General features: G+C 55.5%; 1 protein-coding gene across 1 annotated transcript in view; it reads right to left on the bottom strand.

Annotated features, from left to right (window-relative positions):
- Window positions 1-10,766: 10,766 nt before the first annotated feature.
- Window positions 10,767-19,067, bottom strand: part of POLR1B (RNA polymerase I subunit B) — a 28,334-nt gene continuing 20,033 nt past the window's right edge. The window contains exons 13-15 of the mRNA XM_006135950.2: window positions 17,438-17,634; window positions 16,260-16,513; window positions 10,767-12,952 (exon numbers count right to left, since the gene is read on the bottom strand). Coding sequence (XP_006136012.2) covers window positions 12,070-12,952; window positions 16,260-16,513; window positions 17,438-17,634 — 1,334 coding nt within the window. The 3' untranslated portion in view covers window positions 10,767-12,069. The remainder of the gene's footprint in view (window positions 12,953-16,259; window positions 16,514-17,437; window positions 17,635-19,067) is intronic.

Here is a 19,067-nt window from a genome sequence, read left to right as displayed (position 1 = left end):
ACCGCCCGTACAGGACATAGCAAGGCGGGGGCAGTGCAGGGCGCAGCTGGACACAGTGCCACCGCCCGTACAGGACATAGCAAGGCGGGGGCAGTGCTGGGCGCAGCTGGACACAGTGCCACCGCCCGTACAGGACATAGCAAGGCGGGGGCAGTGCTGGGCGCAGCTGGACACAGTGCCACCGCCCGTACAGGACATAGCAAGGCGGGGGCAGTGCAGGGCGCAGCTGGACACAGTGCCACCGCCCGTACAGGACATAGCAAGGCGGGGGCAGTGCAGGGCGCAGCTGGACACAGTGCCACCGCCCGTACAGGACATAGCAAGGCGGGGGCAGTGCAGGGCGCAGCTGGACACAGTGCCACCGCCCGTACAGGACATAGCAAGGCGGGGGCAGTGCAGGGCGCAGCTGGACACAGTGCCACCGCCCGTACAGGACATAGCAAGGCGGGGGCAGTGCAGGGCGCAGCTGGACACAGTGCCACCGCCCGTACAGGACATAGCAAGGCGGGGGCAGTGCAGGGCGCAGCTGGACACAGTGCCACCGCCCGTACAGGACATAGCAAGGCGGGGGCAGTGCAGGGCGCAGCTGGACACAGTGCCACCGCCCGTACAGGACATAGCAAGGCGGGGGCAGTGCAGGGCGCAGCTGGACACAGTGCCACCGCCCGTACAGGACATAGCAAGGCGGGGGCAGTGCAGGGCGCAGCTGGACACAGTGCCACCGCCCGTACAGGACATAGCAAGGCGGGGGCAGTGCAGGGCGCAGCTGGACACAGTGCCACCGCCCGTACAGGACATAGCAAGGCGGGGGCAGTGCAGGGCGCAGCTGGACACAGTGCCACCGCCCGTACAGGACATAGCAAGGCGGGGGCAGTGCAGGGCGCAGCTGGACACAGTGCCACCGCCCGTACAGGACATAGCAAGGCGGGGGCAGTGCAGGGCGCAGCTGGACACAGTGCCACCGCCCGTACAGGACATAGCAAGGCGGGGGCAGTGCAGGGCGCAGCTGGACACAGTGCCACCGCCCGTACAGGACATAGCAAGGCGGGGGCAGTGCAGGGCGCAGCTGGACACAGTGCCACCGCCCGTACAGGACATAGCAAGGCGGGGGCAGTGCAGGGCGCAGCTGGACACAGTGCCACCGCCCGTACAGGACATAGCAAGGCGGGGGCAGTGCAGGGCGCAGCTGGACACAGTGCCACCGCCCGTACAGGACATAGCAAGGCGGGGGCAGTGCAGGGCGCAGCTGGACACAGTGCCACCGCCCGTACAGGACATAGCAAGGCGGGGGCAGTGCAGGGCGCAGCTGGACACAGTGCCACCGCCCGTACAGGACATAGCAAGGCGGGGGCAGTGCAGTCAGGGGTGCTGAGAGCCTTTGTGCCAAATAAAAACTCTGTAGCTGATGGAAAACACTTGAAACCAGGGAACATGACAGCACCCCCAGTTCCACTGCCTGTGTGTGCAGGGGACAGTGCCAGGGCCCTTGTTGTGCCAGGGGTAATACCAGTGCCAGCAGCAGTGCAGAGCTGGGGCAGTGCCAGTGCAGTGCGTGTGTGTGTGTGTGTGGGGGGGCAGTGATAGGGCCAATGCCAGTGCAGGTGATGGTGTGAGTGGCAGTGGCAGGGTCGGTGCCGTGCAGGGGACAGTGCGGGGGGGGGGGGCAGTGCCATGCAGGGGGTAGTGCGGGGGGGGGGCAGTGTAGGGGGCATTGCGGGTGGGGCAGTGGCAGGGCCGGTGCAATACAAGGGGCAGTGCGGGGGGGGGGGGCAGTGGCAGGGCCGGTGCAGTGCAGGGGAGGCGCGGGGGGGCAGTGGCAGGGCCGGTGCAGTGTAGGGGACGGTGCTAGGGGCAGTGGCAGGGCCGGTGCAGTGTAGGGGACGGTGCTAGGGGCAGTGGCAGGGCCGGTGCAGTGCAGGGGGCGGGGTGGTACTAGGGGCGGGGCCGGTGCAGTGCAGGGGGCGGTGCTAGGGGCGGGGCGGTGCTAGGGGCGGGGCCGGTGCAGTGCAGGGGGCGGTGCTAGGGGCGGGGCCGGTGCAGTGCAGGGGGCGGGGTGGTGCTAGGGGCGGGGCCGGTGCAGTGCAGGGGGCGGGGTGGTGCTAGGGGCGGGGCTGGTGCAGTGCAGGGGGCGGGGCGGTGCTGGGGGCAGTGCAGTGCAGGGGGCGGTGCTAGGGGCGGGGCCGGTGCAGTGCAGGGGGCGGGGCGGTGCTGGGGGCGGTGCAGTGTAGGGGGCGGTGCTAGGGGCGGGGCCGGTGCAGTGCAGGGGGCGGGGCGGTGCTGGGGGCGGTGCAGTGTAGGGGGCGGTGCTAGGGGCGGGGCCGGTGCAGTGCAGGGGGCGGGGCGGTGCTGGGGGCGGTGCACTGGTAGGACACTGCAGCCGGGCGCTGCATGGAGCCGGAGCGCAGCGCAGCTCCCCCATCACCCCCCCCCCGCTGACGTGGTACGTCCCGTTGTCCCTCCCCGCGCGGCTGGAGTGGGAGCGGCCGCCCATGGAGCCCGGCGCGGAGGCTCCGAGCCCGGCGAGCCCAGACCCGGCCCCGCCCCCGCCCGCCGCCTCCTTCTCCGCGATCCTCCGCCTGGTGCGCAGCGGCCGCGACCCGCCCGGCCTGCACCGGCCCCGCGTCGCCGCGAGCCTGGCGAGCCCCACCCCCTCGCGCCTGCCCCGCCGGCCCAAGCCCTGGGAGCGGGGCCCGCCCGAGCCCCCGCGGGCCTGACGCGAGCCCCCCCCGGCTGCGCACAGCGGGGCCCGGGCAGAGACCGGCCCGAGACCCGCCCCGTCGGACACGTGCAGCGCCCGGCCCCGAGACCGGCCCCCCCCGTCGGATACCTGCAGCGCCCGGCCCCGAGACCAGCCCCCCCGTCGGATACATGCAGCGCCCGGCCCCGAGACCGGCCCCTCCGTCGGATACCTGCAGCGCCCGGCCCCGAGACCCGCCCCTCCGTCGGATACATGCAGTGCCCAGCCGCAAGACCCCCTCCGTCGGATACCTGCAGCGCCCGGCCCCGAGACCCGCCCCTCCGTCGGATACATGCAGTGCCCAGCCGCAAGACCCCCTCCGTCGGATACCTGCAGCGCCCGGCCCCGAGACCGGCCCCTCCGTCGGATACCTGCAGCGCCCGGCCGCAAGACCCCCTCCGTCGGATACCTGCAGCGCCCGGCCCCGAGACCCGCCCCTCCGTCGGATACATGCAGTGCCCGGCCGCAAGACCCCCTCCGTCGGATACCTGCAGCGCCCGGCCCCGAGACCCGCCCCTCCGTCGGATACATGCAGTGCCCGGCCGCAAGACCCCCTCCGTCGGATACCTGCAGCGCCCGGCCCCGAGACCCGCCCCTCCGTCGGATACATGCAGTGCCCAGCCGCAAGACCCCCTCCGTCGGATACCTGCAGCGCCCGGCCCCGAGACCGGCCCCTCCGTCGGATACCTGCAGCGCCCGGCCCCGAGACCGGCCCCTCCGTCGGATACCTGCAGCGCCCGGCCCCGAGACCGGCCCCTCCGTCGGATACCTGCAGCGCCCGGCCCCGAGACCGGCCCCTCCGTCGGATACCTGCAGCGCCCGGCCCCGAGACCCGCCCCTCCGTCGGATACCTGCAGCGCCTGGCCCCGAGACCGGCCCCTCCGTCGGATACCTGCAGCGCCCGGCCCCGAGACCGGCCCCTCCGTCGGATACCTGCAGCGCCCGGCCCTGAGACCGGCCCCTCCGTCGGATACATGCAGTGCCCAGCCGCAAGACCCCCTCCGTCGGATACCTGCAGCGCCCGGCCCCGAGACCCGCCCCTCCGTCGGATACATGCAGTGCCCAGCCGCAAGACCCCCTCCGTCGGATACCTGCAGCGCCCGGCCCCGAGACCGGCCCCTCCGTCGGATACCTGCAGCGCCCGGCCCCGAGACCGGCCCCCCCCGTCGGATACCTGCAGCGCCCGGCCCCGAGACCGGCCCCTCCGTCGGATACCTGCAGCGCCCGGCCCCGAGACCCGCCCCCCCGTCGGATACCTGCAGCGCCCGGCCCCGAGACCGGCCCCTCCGTCGGATACCTGCAGCGCCCGGCCCCGAGACCCGCCCCTCCGTCGGATACCTGCAGCGCCCGGCCCCGAGACCGGCCCCTCCGTCGGATACCTGCAGCGCCCGGCCCCGAGACCGGCCCCTCCGTCGGATACCTGCAGCGCCCGGCCCCGAGACCCGCCCCTCCGTCGGATACCTGCAGCGCCCGGCCCCGAGACCGGCCCCTCCGTCGGATACCTGCAGCGCCCGGCCCCGAGACCGGCCCCTCCGTCGGATACCTGCAGCGCCCGGCCCCGAGACCGGCCCCTCCGTCGGATACCTGCAGCGCCCGGCCCCGAGACCGGCCCCTCCGTCGGATACCTGCAGCGCCCGGCCCCGAGACCGGCCCCTCCGTCGGATACCTGCAGCGCCCGGCCCCGAGACCGGCCCCTCCGTCGGATACCTGCAGCGCCCGGCCCCGAGACCGGCCCCTCCGTCGGATACCTGCAGCGCCCGGCCCCGAGACCGGCCCCTCCGTCGGATACCTGCAGCGCCCGGCCCCGAGACCCGCCCCTCCGTCGGATACCTGCAGCGCCCGGCCCCGAGACCCGCCCCTCCGTCGGATACCTGCAGCGCCCGGCCCCGAGACCGGCCCCTCCGTCGGATACCTGCAGCGCCCGGCCCCGAGACCGGCCCCTCCGTCGGATACCTGCAGCGCCCGGCCCCGAGACCCGCCCCCCCGTCGGATACCTGCAGCGCCCGGCCCCGAGACCCGCCCCCCCGTCGGATACCTGCAGCGCCCGGCCCCGAGACCGGCCCCTCCGTCGGATACCTGCAGCGCCCGGCCCCGAGACTGGCCCCTCCGTCGGATACCTGCAGCGCCCGGCCCCGAGACCCGCCCCTCCGTCGGATACCTGCAGCGCCCGGCCCCGAGACCGGCCCCCCCGTCGGATACCTGCAGCGCCCGGCCCCGAGACTGGCCCCTCCGTCGGATACCTGCAGCGCCCGGCCCCGAGACCGGCCCCTCCGTGGGACACACCCAGAGACCAGCCCCGCTGTGGGATACCTGCAGTGCTCAGCCCCGAGATCAGGTCCCTCCTCCAGGTGCGCTCAGGCCTGACAGCCAGGGTGACTTCTGTGTGGTCCAGCCCGTGACGTGGTGCATGGCTGCTCTTTGTTGAGAGATCTTGTGGTGTGGAGGAGTCAAGTCTGTGGCCTACCGCCAAGTGGGGCATATTATGTTTTAAAAAACATGGATTCACACTGATGGCATTGGGAACATGCCGACACCCCAAAGAACAGAGCCCGCCTGGCGCGCTGGTATTACAGTGCCCTGCGTGGGAGGGTGTTTGGAAGAAATTACAACAATCACAAGCGAGTCCAAGAAAAATCTGTGACAGTGGAGTGTGGCAGTGGCAACTCGATGTAGCCTGGAAACCGCTCTAAGGCCAGTGCCCCTGCCCTCCTCAGCAGTGGATAAATGGCTCCAGAATCACACCTCTACCCAGCCATGGCATTTACACTCAAGCCAGGGGTACCCCACAGCTTGCAGTGTCCACGCTGAGGGTGGGTGCTGCATGTGCTTTGGTTCCAACCGCAGCAAGGAGCAGCTGTTCAGCACTGTAGCTGCACCTGGCCCAGCCGCTGCTAGTCACCTAGGGCCTTATGGGTTTGTGTTCAGGGGGAAGATCTTCACTGGCTCCTGGTCACCTCCTGCCCCTCACAGCAACACCCCTTTGTTGGGGCAGAAGGTGCCTGGTAAGGTGGGTCTCAGGCTGGGGCAGGCAAAGCCGGTTGTGCCTGGGGAAGGAGGCGGCAGCTAGAGCAGAGAGGACGAGGCACATTCTGCTCACTGCCCGAAATGATACACAGCACCTGACGCAGCCGCCTCTTGCAGCACGTAGGCAGAGAGGAAATGTCAGTGACCGGGGGCAGCATCTGCAGAGGAGTCTTGGTGAAAGCCCCACAAGCTAACCAGGCTTCTCCCTCGCCAGACTCTCCCGTAGACCTGCAGGGAGCAGCAGGGGGATAGGGATGGTGTCTGCGACCTCTGGTTCCCCCAGTCACTTGAAAGCTAGACTCCTCCCCCCACCAAACCCCAGTGACAGTGATTCAGAGAGGCTTCTGGGATATCCCTGCCCCCCTCAGTGCCCCAGCCGTCCAATGGGAATAAAACAGCCCTGCCCTGCCTCTCCGAGGATTCAGAGCAGACTGGGGTCTGGAGTTCTTAACCTTTTTTTCTGAGCCCCCAAAAGAGGCTATAAACCACCACAGCCCAGCTGTGCCACAGTAGATGAGTTGTGTTACACAGCGACACACACACCTGTAATGTACAAAAGAAAAGGGTAACAGATACAGAATAAACAGCTTGGTTTGGGTTTACTTAACGCTGTGAAACTTTTTGCTGATTGTCAATTCTGTCTCAATACGGGGTATCTCGACAGGCACACAACACGTCAGGCTGAGTGTTTGTCCTGGCCGACCTGCACAGCCCCAACCCACCTTCCCTGCTGCAGCACAGCTGTGGCTTTCAATGCTGGCCCTGCTTGCTAGTTTATTTTGGCAGACCCCTCCAAAACCTGCTCGTGGCCCATCAAGGGGCTCTGCTCAAGAGCAGCAGCCTTAGAAACTGTGAGGTGCTCAGCTATTACAGTAATAGGGCCCAGGTAAGCACCGAGGGTGGATCTCTTTCATTGTTGTTTGCAGTATGGCTGTTGCCCTGTTGGGCCCAGCCTCTGACGAGGTGGGATATCTACAACTGGACTAACGTCTGTAGGGAAGAGCTCTATGCAGCTTGGCTCTTTCATCAACAGCTTGTCCAATAAAAGCTATTCCCTCACCCCCCTTGGCTCCAGTTTTGAGACTGATCAGTTAACCATTGGCCATGCCTGCTACCAGGACTGGTTGCTGCCCTTCTCTGTACCCTGTCTGCACAGCACGTATGTTTAGAAACACTACAGAGTAGATTTTGAGAGGGGTTGGGCACCGTCCATGCTGACACGCAAATAGGTGTTTAGCCCTTAGCCTCTCAACGTTGGTAGAAGGCAGCCTGCTCCCGCTGCCAGCAAGACTCACTGACTTCAGTGGGAGCTGTCTGGAGCCCAGAGCTCAGTCAGTCCTCAGAGTCAATACTCAGCCACAGATCGCTCAGCAGGGTTTACTGATGTGGAATTTTCCTGTGACAAGACATTACAAGGCAAAACAACGTCAGTTATTTAGAATCTACTAGTTTGTCTCTCTTCCTGGTAAATTAATTTCCTGTTGCTGAATAAAATATTCATCTCCGTGAGCAGCCACATCTCCCTGTAACTTTGCGTGTGGCATACGAGCTGACTAAACAGACTTTGGCAGGTAAAGCCAGCCACCTCCTAGCAGAGTTTAACTTTGATCTGAGTCAGTCACATAGTAGCAAACAGCGAGCTAACCGTCGATAGCCTGTTAGTTCCTCCTTGAGCAGTCAGGAGCATGACAGATGGTCACTGACCTACTTTTCAGTTCTTCAGCTCTAGGTGGCACTTGCCCAAACCTCTGCTTAGAGAAATTTGGTTTGGTTTTGGGTGAAATCTTCATCCCAATAGTGCCATCTACTGGCTGTCAGATTTTTCTGATGAGCGAACCAGACACACGATACAGGAATTTAAAAGGCTCTGGCTCTTTCAGGAGACAGTAGCAGGCTGGGGAGCAGGTATGGCTCACCGCTCAGAGAGGGGCCTCTGATGAACCCCCATCCCATGGGGAGAAAGCGTGGGGCCTCATGACCTGATAGAACTTCTCTTGGATTGTTCATTTGTAAGGGGATGGGATCTAAGGCTGATCTGGTTACTGGAGCTAACTTCCATACAGGAGCGGTTCTACATACGCTGAGTACAAACTGATGCCACTTTTCCTTATTTACTAGGCCCTGGTCTACACTAGGGCTTTACAGCCACTCCCCAAGTTACGACCACCTCCACTGACGACCATCGTGGTTGTAAATGCGGATCCGAGTTACGAACGGTGGATCCACGCTTACAAACAGCGCGATCGCCATGTAACTCTATGGGATCTGAGTTATGAACACTTCGAGTTATGGACCAAGTGTTGGTTCGTAACTTGTTCGTACCTCGGGGAGCGGCTGTATTTCAAAATAGGTCAAATGAATAAGTGGAGCATCCACACTCCCAAGCTCGCTATTCCAAAATAATTCCAAAATAGTTATTTCAAAATAGTGCTGGTGTGGACACTCCACTGCTGCAATTTTGAAATAACTACTCTCAAAATAATTTGAACTAATTACTCCCCAGGGCTTGCTGGGGCTCTAAGTCCGAGATAGCGCGGCAACATTAGCAGAGCCTGCCTTGGACTAGCTTTGATGCTTCCGCATAGTGAGGATGCGCTAGTTCAAATTTATTAAATAAGGAGTTAAGTTAGTAATTTCAGAATCGTTTCCTAGTGTAGACATGGCCTAGTGGTGTGAGGGAAAGGCTCAGTGCAGTGCACCATCATTCCCAGCAAAGAAAGCCTTGAATTCTCCACCAGTCCTTTTACCACAGCAACAAAACGACAGTCCAAGACTAGCACTGGGCACCACTTTCACCATCCCTAGCCCCTCCCAATGGCCAGGACACGGCGATAGAGAGACTGGGGCGCAATACATGGGATCCAGGGCCAGAGAGGGGAGTGCTGGGACCCAGGTCGGATTGTGTCTCCAGGAAGAGAGGGCTTAGAGCTTTCGGTTATGTTTGTAGAGGGTGCATACACAAGGACAGAACTGTACATGTGCTTGTGTGTAATTCCCCATGCCCGTACAGAGTGTCTACATTATACTGTGCTGGATGTGGGTATAACACTGTAGCCACATAACAGTGCAACCGTGGACACAGGTAAGTGACAGTAGTGCTACCTTTCCAGGGGCAGTCTCCCTGGGTTGTGTGTGGACATTGGGACACACTAGAAACAGCTGTGATGTGGTGGTATTTGCAGATGGCAGTTCCTGGTTGCACCGCCCCACACTGTTTGACTTCTTCTGGCTCTGTCTAACTCCCGCGCACCTTCCCTGCCAGCAGCTCCCTTCCTCATTCACTCTGTGGCAACGTCAGGTGCCACTGTTTGCTGGGGCAATTCAGCAGAGTGGTGCAGAGCTGTGAAGTGGTGAGGGGCAGGAGGAAGCCCATTGTACAAACAGCACCGCCGCCTATGTGGATTTGTCCTGATCCACCTCAGAAGGGAAGAGGGTAAGTGGCACAAGGTAGCTCTGTTAGAAGAGACAACAGGACTATGAAGTTCCCTGCGTTCTAGGCCTGTGTCATACTAGGCTGCGCTGCCTCCCTGCTGGGTAGGGTTAGGAGGCCTCGGCCATTGACAAAGTATCAGTTTAAGAGGGAACTTGAGCTCCTGGTCTCCTGGCCTATAGCACTGAGCACCCTACATGGTGCCAGGCCATTATTAGGGAAGCTTGCTCGTGCTGTGTCTGGAGACTGTGCAGTGCTGGCCTGCTGTCGGAGATTACCAGATTTGAATTCCTTTGTAATCATCAGGTTTCGGAGGTTGTTCCTGGTGCCAGCCACTAGATTGCTGAGGGGTCCTGTCAACTTCAGCGCCAGAGATGCTGACCTTGCTCTGAGACTTAAGGGTGGCTGCTTGGAGCAGTGACAAGTGGCAAACGAGCAAAGCCAAAGAGAGAGAGAGGGTCTGGGGTAGCATCTTGAATGCTTGTGGTGCACTGCCGACTCACAACTGTGCGTTACCCTGAGAACAGTGGGAACAAGCAGAAGTAACATTGAGTAACATCAGTAACCATGACCAGGTCTGACTAGCCACATCCTCACACGTTTGCGCACACTTCTGAAACCACTCCACATGGGGTTTTTTTGGGGGAGTTGGCTCATTTTGTCAGGGCAACCAGCCATGTCTTCAGTTCCCCCTCCCCCCAGAGTTCCCAGCATGGTCCCACCAGCATGATCGAGGAGATTCAAGTAGCTGACAAAATAGTACACACTGAGTATAGGGCTGGGCTGCAAGCGACAATGACCACACCGGGGATGGAGAACAGTGTTAGGTTTGCCAGTCCTGAGAGGTGAGCGACAACACACAATTCTCCAGGTTTTTAAACGCTTTTGCAAAATGTGTAGATTTGAGCAGTATCCCGATTACTCTGAAACACTGGCAGGATTGTGAAAAAATTAGGGAAGGCTGGCACGTCTGTAGCCTGACCCCATTAAAACCCTAGTGTTGTGGGAACCCTTTGATCAAACTTCCTCCCGTATGCAGCACACACTACTCTGGGACCTGAATTGGCATACCAGTTTCAGCTTTTAGAGCAGACGCAAACTTCAGCTTTAAATAGGTCACATGGCAACTACAGTTAATGATTTTTCCATCTTTAGTTTTTCAGTGATTGCTAGAAACATACCATGAACTTGCAACTACAGGTCGTCCCCGACTTACGAACGAGTCACATTCCAAACACTTGGTTATAACTCAATCTCTCTCTGGGGGTGGGTGCAGGGTGTCTAGCCAGGAGCAGGCTGGGGGTGTGGGGTCTCAGTGGAGGGAGTGTGTGAGGGGGCTGAGGGGTGACTGTACGGCTCCTACCGCCCTGGAGCACCGGGTATGGGGGAGGCTTCACGGCTCCTGCCTCCCAGGAGCTGTGGGCGAGGAGTCTGGGGTGCAGGGGGAAGACCTTTCAGCTTCCCCTCCCCAAGCACTGGGGAGGGAGGAGGCTGGCGGCTGAGGGACGCAGAGTGACATGATGAAATATTATCTCTCTACATATATAAACAAAAATTTCCTGTGGGGCGACAGAGTGACTTCGAGGCATTTTACTATTTTTTCAAAATACGAATAAATCACAATTTCTCTCATCCTTAATATAAAAAGATAGATTTTGCCATAAGCTTAGGTTAGTTGAAAATAAACTTTTACAAAACCAGTCATGTTTCAGCAGACAAAATAAAAAATAAAATTAAACAAGTAATAAGACTGAAATGCTGCTGCTGTGGTGTTTGCAGCCCAAATGCTGCCAGCAGTGAGAACCAGGAAGTGAAACTTCAGGATGTGAAGAGGTGGGTAACTGATTAATCATGTACTCGATACAATTTGCATTGAGCACATAAATAGCTGAGAAGCTGCAGCTCTGCAGTTCAAGCGTAGGAGGAGCTGGGCGTGCAGGCAGCCTGGCTCCTACAACATTTAAACGGCAGAGCCGCAGCGGTGGCCAGTCCGTGACGGACTGCTGCGGCTCTGCTTTTTTAAATATAGTTAGGGCCTCCAGGCTCTTACTACGTCTCAATGGCAGAGCTGCAGCGGGGAACTATATTTAAAAAGCAGAGCTGCAGTGGTCCACGACGTGGCAGCTCTTACTACATTTAAAAAGCAGACTGACGCGCGCCGGGACTGTCCCCCACTGCGGCTCTGCCTCCCCTTCCCCATGTACCACGGGGACAGTGGGTGACTTAAGCCAGCTCCCCCCAGCACTGCCTCCTGCTCCCCTCCCCCTCTGATAACATGTCCTGACTGTCACCACGAGCCTTTTCCCCTTTTAATCATCTCAGGTGTGTTTCTCGAAGGCAAAACAATGAATTTTCCTGGCTGCCTGCACAGGACGGACACTCCACTAGCCATTAAACTACGTGAAGATGTTTGTTTCTTTTACCAACTCACTTTTGGTAGTCGTCCAGCCTTCACCTACATTGCATTTTATTTAACCTCTTTAGCATGACAGTGCATTCGCCACCTGCAGCAGCCAGTGCACACTTACAGGAGGCAGTATCTGGGGAAAGGAGTAACTAATTCCTAGCCCACTATCCGATAAAGTGGGAGCACGGCTGTTTTCAGACCTGACAGATTTTTGGCTACTATGAAACACAAACAATGAGGACAGAGCTACCAGTCACTAACAAGGTCTGATGCTCTTCTCCATTTGATTGCTAAGTAATTTAGCAGATTCTCTCCCCAGTTTGGGTACACAAATCAAACTAATCCCACAGCTCTTGCAGGATTTCAAGAAAGGAGTTGATAGTCCTTTTAAACTCTTCAACAGAAAAACCTGTATATTTAAAAATAGGTTACTTTTTTCTAGAGCAGTTGAATTGCTATTCATGTCCACAGTTAGTTCACATTGAGTCTCACTTTTATGTTCATGGCGGCCAACTCAGCCACAAAATACCTGAAGACATAAGGCACAGCCACAGTGTCAATTGTGTCACTCTGATTGCACAGGGTACAGTAGTATTTCCTGTTGCGCATGGCGGACCAGGAAGGAGGAGGTTTCTCCAACAAAGGAGAAAGCAAACTACCACACTTGACACAGACGTGGGCCACCGAACGATCGGAGCAGTTGAAGAGACGGTCATGCAGCAAGAACGAAGTTCCGTGAGCCAACAAGGCGTCGCGTTCCATCTCCCCGAAGCGAATCCCACCCTGGACGTTCCTCCCACCGATGGGCTGGTTGGTGACTTTATCTCTGGCTCCTGTCGTCCTCACTTGGAACTTGTCTGAGACCATGTGGCGCAGGCGCTGATAGTATACAACTCCAATGAAAATGTCTGCCTCCAGTTCCACCCCACTGATTCCACTGTACATCCGCTCCGTTCCATAGTAGTTATACCCAGCGGCCTTCAGCATCTTGCCGAAGTATTCTAAGGCAGAGCTCTCCTCAGAAAAGGTGAAGGGGGTGGCATCATGACAGAGGCCATGCAATGCTGCAGACTTCCCTGCCATACTCTCAATCAGCATTCCGATGGTCATTCGGGAAGGAAAGCCGTGCGGATTGAAGAGAATATCTGGAACCATTCCACTCTCTGTAAATGGCATATCCTCCACAGGCCAGAGTCTGCTCAAAATGCCCTTCTGTCCATGTCGGCTGGCAAATTTGTCTCCAATAGTTGGATTGCGAGGGATTCTCATGGTGATGCACACACTTTTAAACTTCCCATTTCCACTGTCATTGCTGCACACTTTGATATTATCCACAATGCAACTTTCCTTACTCCTGGGAAGAGGAAAATAAAGAAAGTCCATGAAAGTTTCAAAGTTGTTAACTCAGCATTTCTGTGCCAGGAATTTCTGTCTGGAAAGAGAGATAATTTCAAACTGTCTTTAGAAAGAAACTCTAAGTATTACAACCAAGCTATGTGAAATAAGATGGTTGTCTTGTGAGACTCAACACTGCCTCAAAGAAGAAGCCATTTTGTACGCATGGAGATCAAAACTACATTAGTGTTGGTTTGAGAAAACATTACACATGAAAAACAGCTTCCTCAAAGGCTGCTTGACTCATTCGGATACAGGAATGAAAACTAAAATTTTGAAAAGATTTTTGATTTATGCTCCATGAATGAAGTAGAATAAGAAGCAATTAAAGCGGATTCATCTTTGTACTGTGGGAATTGATGGTCAAGCTAAGTTTCAATGCCTGGTAAAATTCCTTTACATGGCAACTGTGACCTACAAATAAGAAAAAGAGGAATTTTGCCCCTTTTTTAGTTTTACATCATGAAGCATGACGACAAACTGAAAGTTGGTATAAAAAAGACTTTTCTTTTTGCCCTTTCTGCCCCTTCCCATTAGAAATTCACGTCTAGTGTCGACTGTAGACTCAGAGGACTAGCGAATTAGTGATACGGTGACATCACATGTGCCTATGGAGCAATCTAATTGATCTGAAAGGTGTAGGCATTTTTAGTCGGAATATTCAAAAATGTTTTATGTCAGTGACTAATATTTTGTCCCCTCAAGTTTAAGTGTTAAATCTTACAAATACCTCGGGAATCCTCCAGGAAAAAAATGGGAGGATAAACCTATAAGATTCCTGCTATTTCTAACGTAGAATAAAAGCAGCAGAACCACCTCATTCCTCCCAAAACGACCATCTTTTACCAGTGGTTCTCAAACCTTTGTACTGGTGACCCTTTTCACACAGCCAGGCTATGTGTGAGAACCCTTATAAATATTAAAACAATATTTTTAACATACTATTATAAATGTGGAGGTGAAGTGGGGGTTGAAGCAGAGGTTGACAGCTCTCAACCCCCCCTTGTAATAACCTCTGGACCCCCCATTTAAAACCCTGTTTTAGGCCTTTCTTTCTAAGCCCAATTTTTAAAATACCCTTTTCACATCACCTTTAATATTCTGAGCCTGAAGCTCGGCAGATGGAGGCGGCCACCCCTCACCCACAAAAACAAAGATCACCGATTGGGTACGTCTAGACTACAGGCTTTTGTCGACAGATACTGTCGACAAAACTTCTGTCGACAAAGAGCGTCTACACTACATTGAGTTCTGTCGACAAAGCAAGCTGCTTTGTCGACATGGTAGTGTAGACGCAAAGGACAGTTTACATGCAATAACACCTTCTGTCGACAGAAACTCTGTCGACAGAAGGCGTTATGCCTCGTAAAATGAGGTTTACCAGCGTCGACAATACTGCTGAGTTCTTTCGACGTTATGTCGACAGAACTCAGCGGTAGTGTAGACGCAGGTATAGTTTTGTCGACAAAACTCTGTAGTCTAGACACACCCATTGATCCTACCTGGAGAGGAGGGTGCTTGTCTAGCTATTGCACTGACTGAGAAGGGTTCTGTTCCTAGATCAGCCACAGACCCTGGGCCTTTGTTTCTCTGGCAGGAAGACAGGGCACCAGGTACCTCCCAGCAATGCAACCAATTTGAATTTGTTTATAAAATGATACAATTTTCAAACTGCCTGAGCGATCCAGCAGCCTAGTTCCCACTTTCAGAAGGGACTTACGTCCTACACCCCTCTCTCATTGAAGTCATCAGAAAGTAGGTGCAGCAGTTGCTTACGCACCTGTGAAAATCTTACCCAGAATGCTTTCTGAAGTTCTGGTGGAAGAAGTCGGAGTGTGGAAGCAGCGTAGTGCTACACACGAGGGATGTTAAATATCGGTTAACGGAATCGTCGAGTAACCTCATGAATTCTTATCGGCATGAGTCCAGCCCCACTCCCAAGGAGCCCCTGCCACTCCACACCAGCGCGGGGTGCCAGGGGAGCTGGTTCGCGAGGGGAGCCAGTTTAAAAACCAGCTCCTCTTGTGGAATGGCTGCCTGTTGCCCACGCTGCTGCCTTGGATGCAGGGGTGGCAGCAGGCTGTGTGTGTGGGGGGGGGGGGGGGGGGGGGGGGGGAGGGGAGGCTGGGCATCTGAGCTCTTGGACCCAGCATGAGCTGGAACTGAGCGGGGCTGCCTGCCTGCCTGCCTGCCTCCTAATACATTTTAAATGCAGAGCTGCAGTGGGGGCAGGTCCTGGACCTGTCACATGCCAGGACTGAGACAGGCTGCTGGCCAGCCTGCTTAAAAATTTACTGGGGTGGTGGTGGTGGGTGGGGGGGGAGAAATGCATGTAACCTAGAGCAGGGGTGGCTAACTTGTGGCTCCAGAGTTAATATGTGGCTCCTTACAGAGGTACCAAATCCAGGGCAGGCGCCACAGGTGCCAACTTTCAACTGGGCCGGAGGGTGCTCACTGTTCAACCCCCAGTTCTGCCCTAGGTGCTGTCCCCCTCCGCCCTTTCCCCCTAGGATCCTGCCACTTCCTACCCTCTCCATTGAGCCTGTCACACCCTTGCTTCCCCGCTCCAGTGTCTCCCGCTGAGAAAGAGCTGATCCCAGTGGGCAGGAGGAAAAGGAAGAGGCGGGGCTGCCCGTGGCAGGATGTGCTGAGGATGGTGGTGGGGAGATGAGCAGGGCTGGGGACATAGAACTGTTGCTCTTTGGCCATGTGCACTGGTCAATTCTGGCTCCGTCTCGGGTTCATTTTGCCCCCCCCCCCCCGGTCTATAGCATTAACCTATAAGCATTTGTGTATCAGTTAATCGAGGACACTGTTACATCCCTACTACACACAGGGAACGGCTGCAGCAGCAGGAGAGCAGAATGAGGATGAACCGAAGTTCACTAGTGGAGAGTGGGAGGGGAGGGATCACACATGCAAACACTCTCTTCACCAGAGCGGTCTCCACTTTCATGCTGTGATAAGCCAATAACTTTCCCCCACTTTGTGAAGCAGCATCTGCAGCTTTTCATTCCTTGCAGGGCAGAGAGGAAAGCTAATATACTGGTGGGAAATCCATCTGGAATATTAGCTACTCCTCCCTGCAGAGCAAGCATCCAGTAAGAGATGGATGATCAGAAAGAGATACAGCTGCTCTCATTCCCTGGAATCGTCAGGGAACAAATAAAAGACCCCTAAACCCGACTGGGCTGTCTGCACTTTACAGCAGTTCCCAGAATGCCTGACGTGAGACTACTGCCAGAAGAGCTGAGCTCTGCACTCACTTGTAATAGGTGACGAAGCTCTCCCCTGTACTGAGGTTCAGGTAGCCGTAGAAAGGGTCCCCATACTGCAGTATGGATCCAATGTGCGGCAGTCCATCTGCGTCGAGATTCTGCGTAACCCTGGGATCTCCAGGCTTGACTCCAAACACCAGACAGTCATCTCCTTGTTTGATTTTTTCAGCAAGATCTATGCTCTCCGTCTTGTAAACACTGCCGTGTGCAAATCCTCGCTCCCACGAAGCCTTACTCACAATCTACACAAAACATCCCCAATAAAACCAGAGCCTTAGGAGAGTCCCTTCAACGATACTTTCTAAAACAAGATGAACACACTTCACGTTTGATTTCAGCCTTGCCATTTTCCACACTCTCCCCCCGTAGGCCCTTATTTTCCACAGTCTCCTTCCTCTGTCTATACATGCTTTCTGAACCTCAGCAGGGAAAGCATTTGTACACTGCTGTGACCCATTTTTTTTTAAAAGCACCCCTCTAGCTAAATAATCACCACTCTCCCGTAAACACCCACAGCTCCCAAACACCAACAGTCCCAGGACTGCACAGACATGAGCCACTTGTCAAATGACGAGTCCAGCAACTAGCACTATGGGGCCCTAACAGCCCATTGGTGCTCTCTGTGCTGCTGCCAGACATACAATAAATGTGAAAAAAAAACATTCATTTTCCCCTTATATAGCAGATGGGGCAGTTTGGGCACTAGCAAACGCAGGCATGCAACCTCTTACCAACTGCACCTTCCAGCCTCCGACGCTGCCTCTGGCCCTGCTGCACAGCCTCTCCCAGCATTCCCCAGGTCAGTAGGGAAGCATCTGGGCAGCAGAGCCAGGGAGGGAATGCCAGAGTAGAGCACAGTACGGGGAAGGCCTGCACCCAGACACTCCACAGTGAGTCTAAGTTGCAGGTGTAGCCTGGAGAAGAGCTAAGGTTGCCACGTGTAGGTGGAGAAGCAGAAGGCACATCCCGTTCACAGGCTTTCCCCTCCCTTGCTTGTGTGCACACACCTACTGTGTGACAAGCTAAGATGTTTGATTACTCTGAAGCAGAGGTCTGATTTGTGATTAACCGACATCTGGAGACTCAGCATAGTCAGTGGGTTTTAGAATTTACCTTCCAACGCCAGTTCCCCAAGTGACACAGTTATTTCCTTTTCAATGACTTACCATTGCATCTTCCATGTCATAGCCAGTGTAGGAGATGACAGCAACGACTGCATTGGTACCAATGGGATAGCTGTCCATGTCATAGTAATCATACATGTATGGCCGCACCAAGGGGCTTTGCGGCGTCTGAAGTCGGTACAGTTTATTATCTGAGCGTTCCTGGTAAGTCAGAAGTGGAAAGCCCATAGTTTGCTTGCCTAGAATAAAAAAAAAGGGCCAGATTAATCAAGTGTCAAAAATCACACTGTTCTGTCAGAGCTTTGGTGGGAATAAAAGTGAGCCAGCCTCCAGAATCTCTTGCTGTGTACTGAGAACAAGTTGATGTTTTCCCCAAATCTAAAAAGTTCTCCTAAGCTTTCACTTTAAGACAGTACTGCAGGGGATAAGGACTTCCCTTCCTGCTCCTAATTCACAAATGGCACACTACTCCTTCCTCACAAACATCCCACTCTCCCTACCTCTAATATCATCAATTCACAGACACTTACCTTCCTTCCTCCCCCTCCCCCCCCGCATCCCCCTCCTGTTCTGCAATGTGATTTGTCCTTTTCATATTTGTTCATTTTTTTTAATTGTATCCTTTGGTATATATGGTTGTGACTACTTTCTTCCACTATTTGATCTGAGGAAGTGGGTCTGGCCCACAAAAGCTCATCATCTAATAAACCATCTTGTTAGTCTTTAAAGTGCTACATTGTCCTGCATTTTGCTTCAGCTACTCCTTCCTAGGGATGTTAAAATGGGTTTATTCTGGTAAACATGTTACTGCTGAAATTTTCAGTGGTCACATGCAGGGGGCAGGAAGGAGATGGCTCTGTGGGAACCAGTGCTTACAGGGAGCCAGCTTTTAAGCCTGCCTGTCCTGTCCCCGGCTGCCTCTGACACAGGTTCATCGCATCCCTACTCCTTACACTCCTATCGTAACTCGGTTCCATCCCTCTCATTTAACAAGGGTTATCTTCAATATTCTCCCTCTGACAGCAATTCTGAAATATCCAGATGGAACATCACTTTCACACTTACCATAAAACAAATTTTTCTGCATGTGACATTTCACGTGTCTCTCGTCTGTTCTACATTATCATGCTACAAAATATTGTTTTCCTCCTAAAATTAATATTTCTGAGCGATGCAACTTCTGAGCAAAGAGTTGGCATTTTATTAAGTTTACGATTTTCAGAAAACTGGGGGGAAATGACTGAGCTACAAATCCGCTTCTACAAAACCTTTCCAACATGATTCCCCAATTCTTGGTCTCTGCCTCCTGGTGGAACTCTGAGCTCTTTAATCACCTTTTCACATAAGGCTGTATTAGTTCATGTAGAGTGGTACAGAAAAGAGCACCCATCTCAAGGAAGGTGCTCTTGGTAAACTCTTAAAATACCATCCATGCAGACTCTGGCAATAACCCATCAGCAGAACTTTGCCAGCAGCAAAAGGGATTTAACAAACACTCCATAAACCCCATCAACAAAAGCCATCTCAAAATCCCCAGCTTCACTCTTCTCCCAACACCCTGCCAGCTGTGCTCTCTTCTACACCGCTGAAGTGCCTTTACTAACCACACTGTGGTGCTGTGTCATGGCCATGGGGAGAGAACGGGTCTTGAAGAAGAGCCAAGCTATTTTAG

This window comes from Pelodiscus sinensis, chromosome 3 (genome assembly GCF_049634645.1).
Source record: "Pelodiscus sinensis isolate JC-2024 chromosome 3, ASM4963464v1, whole genome shotgun sequence".
In the NCBI taxonomy this organism is placed as follows: Eukaryota; Metazoa; Chordata; order Testudines; family Trionychidae; genus Pelodiscus; species Pelodiscus sinensis.
Note: the sequence above shows the minus strand (reverse complement) of the source record. Positions and strands in the feature narration are given on the sequence as shown.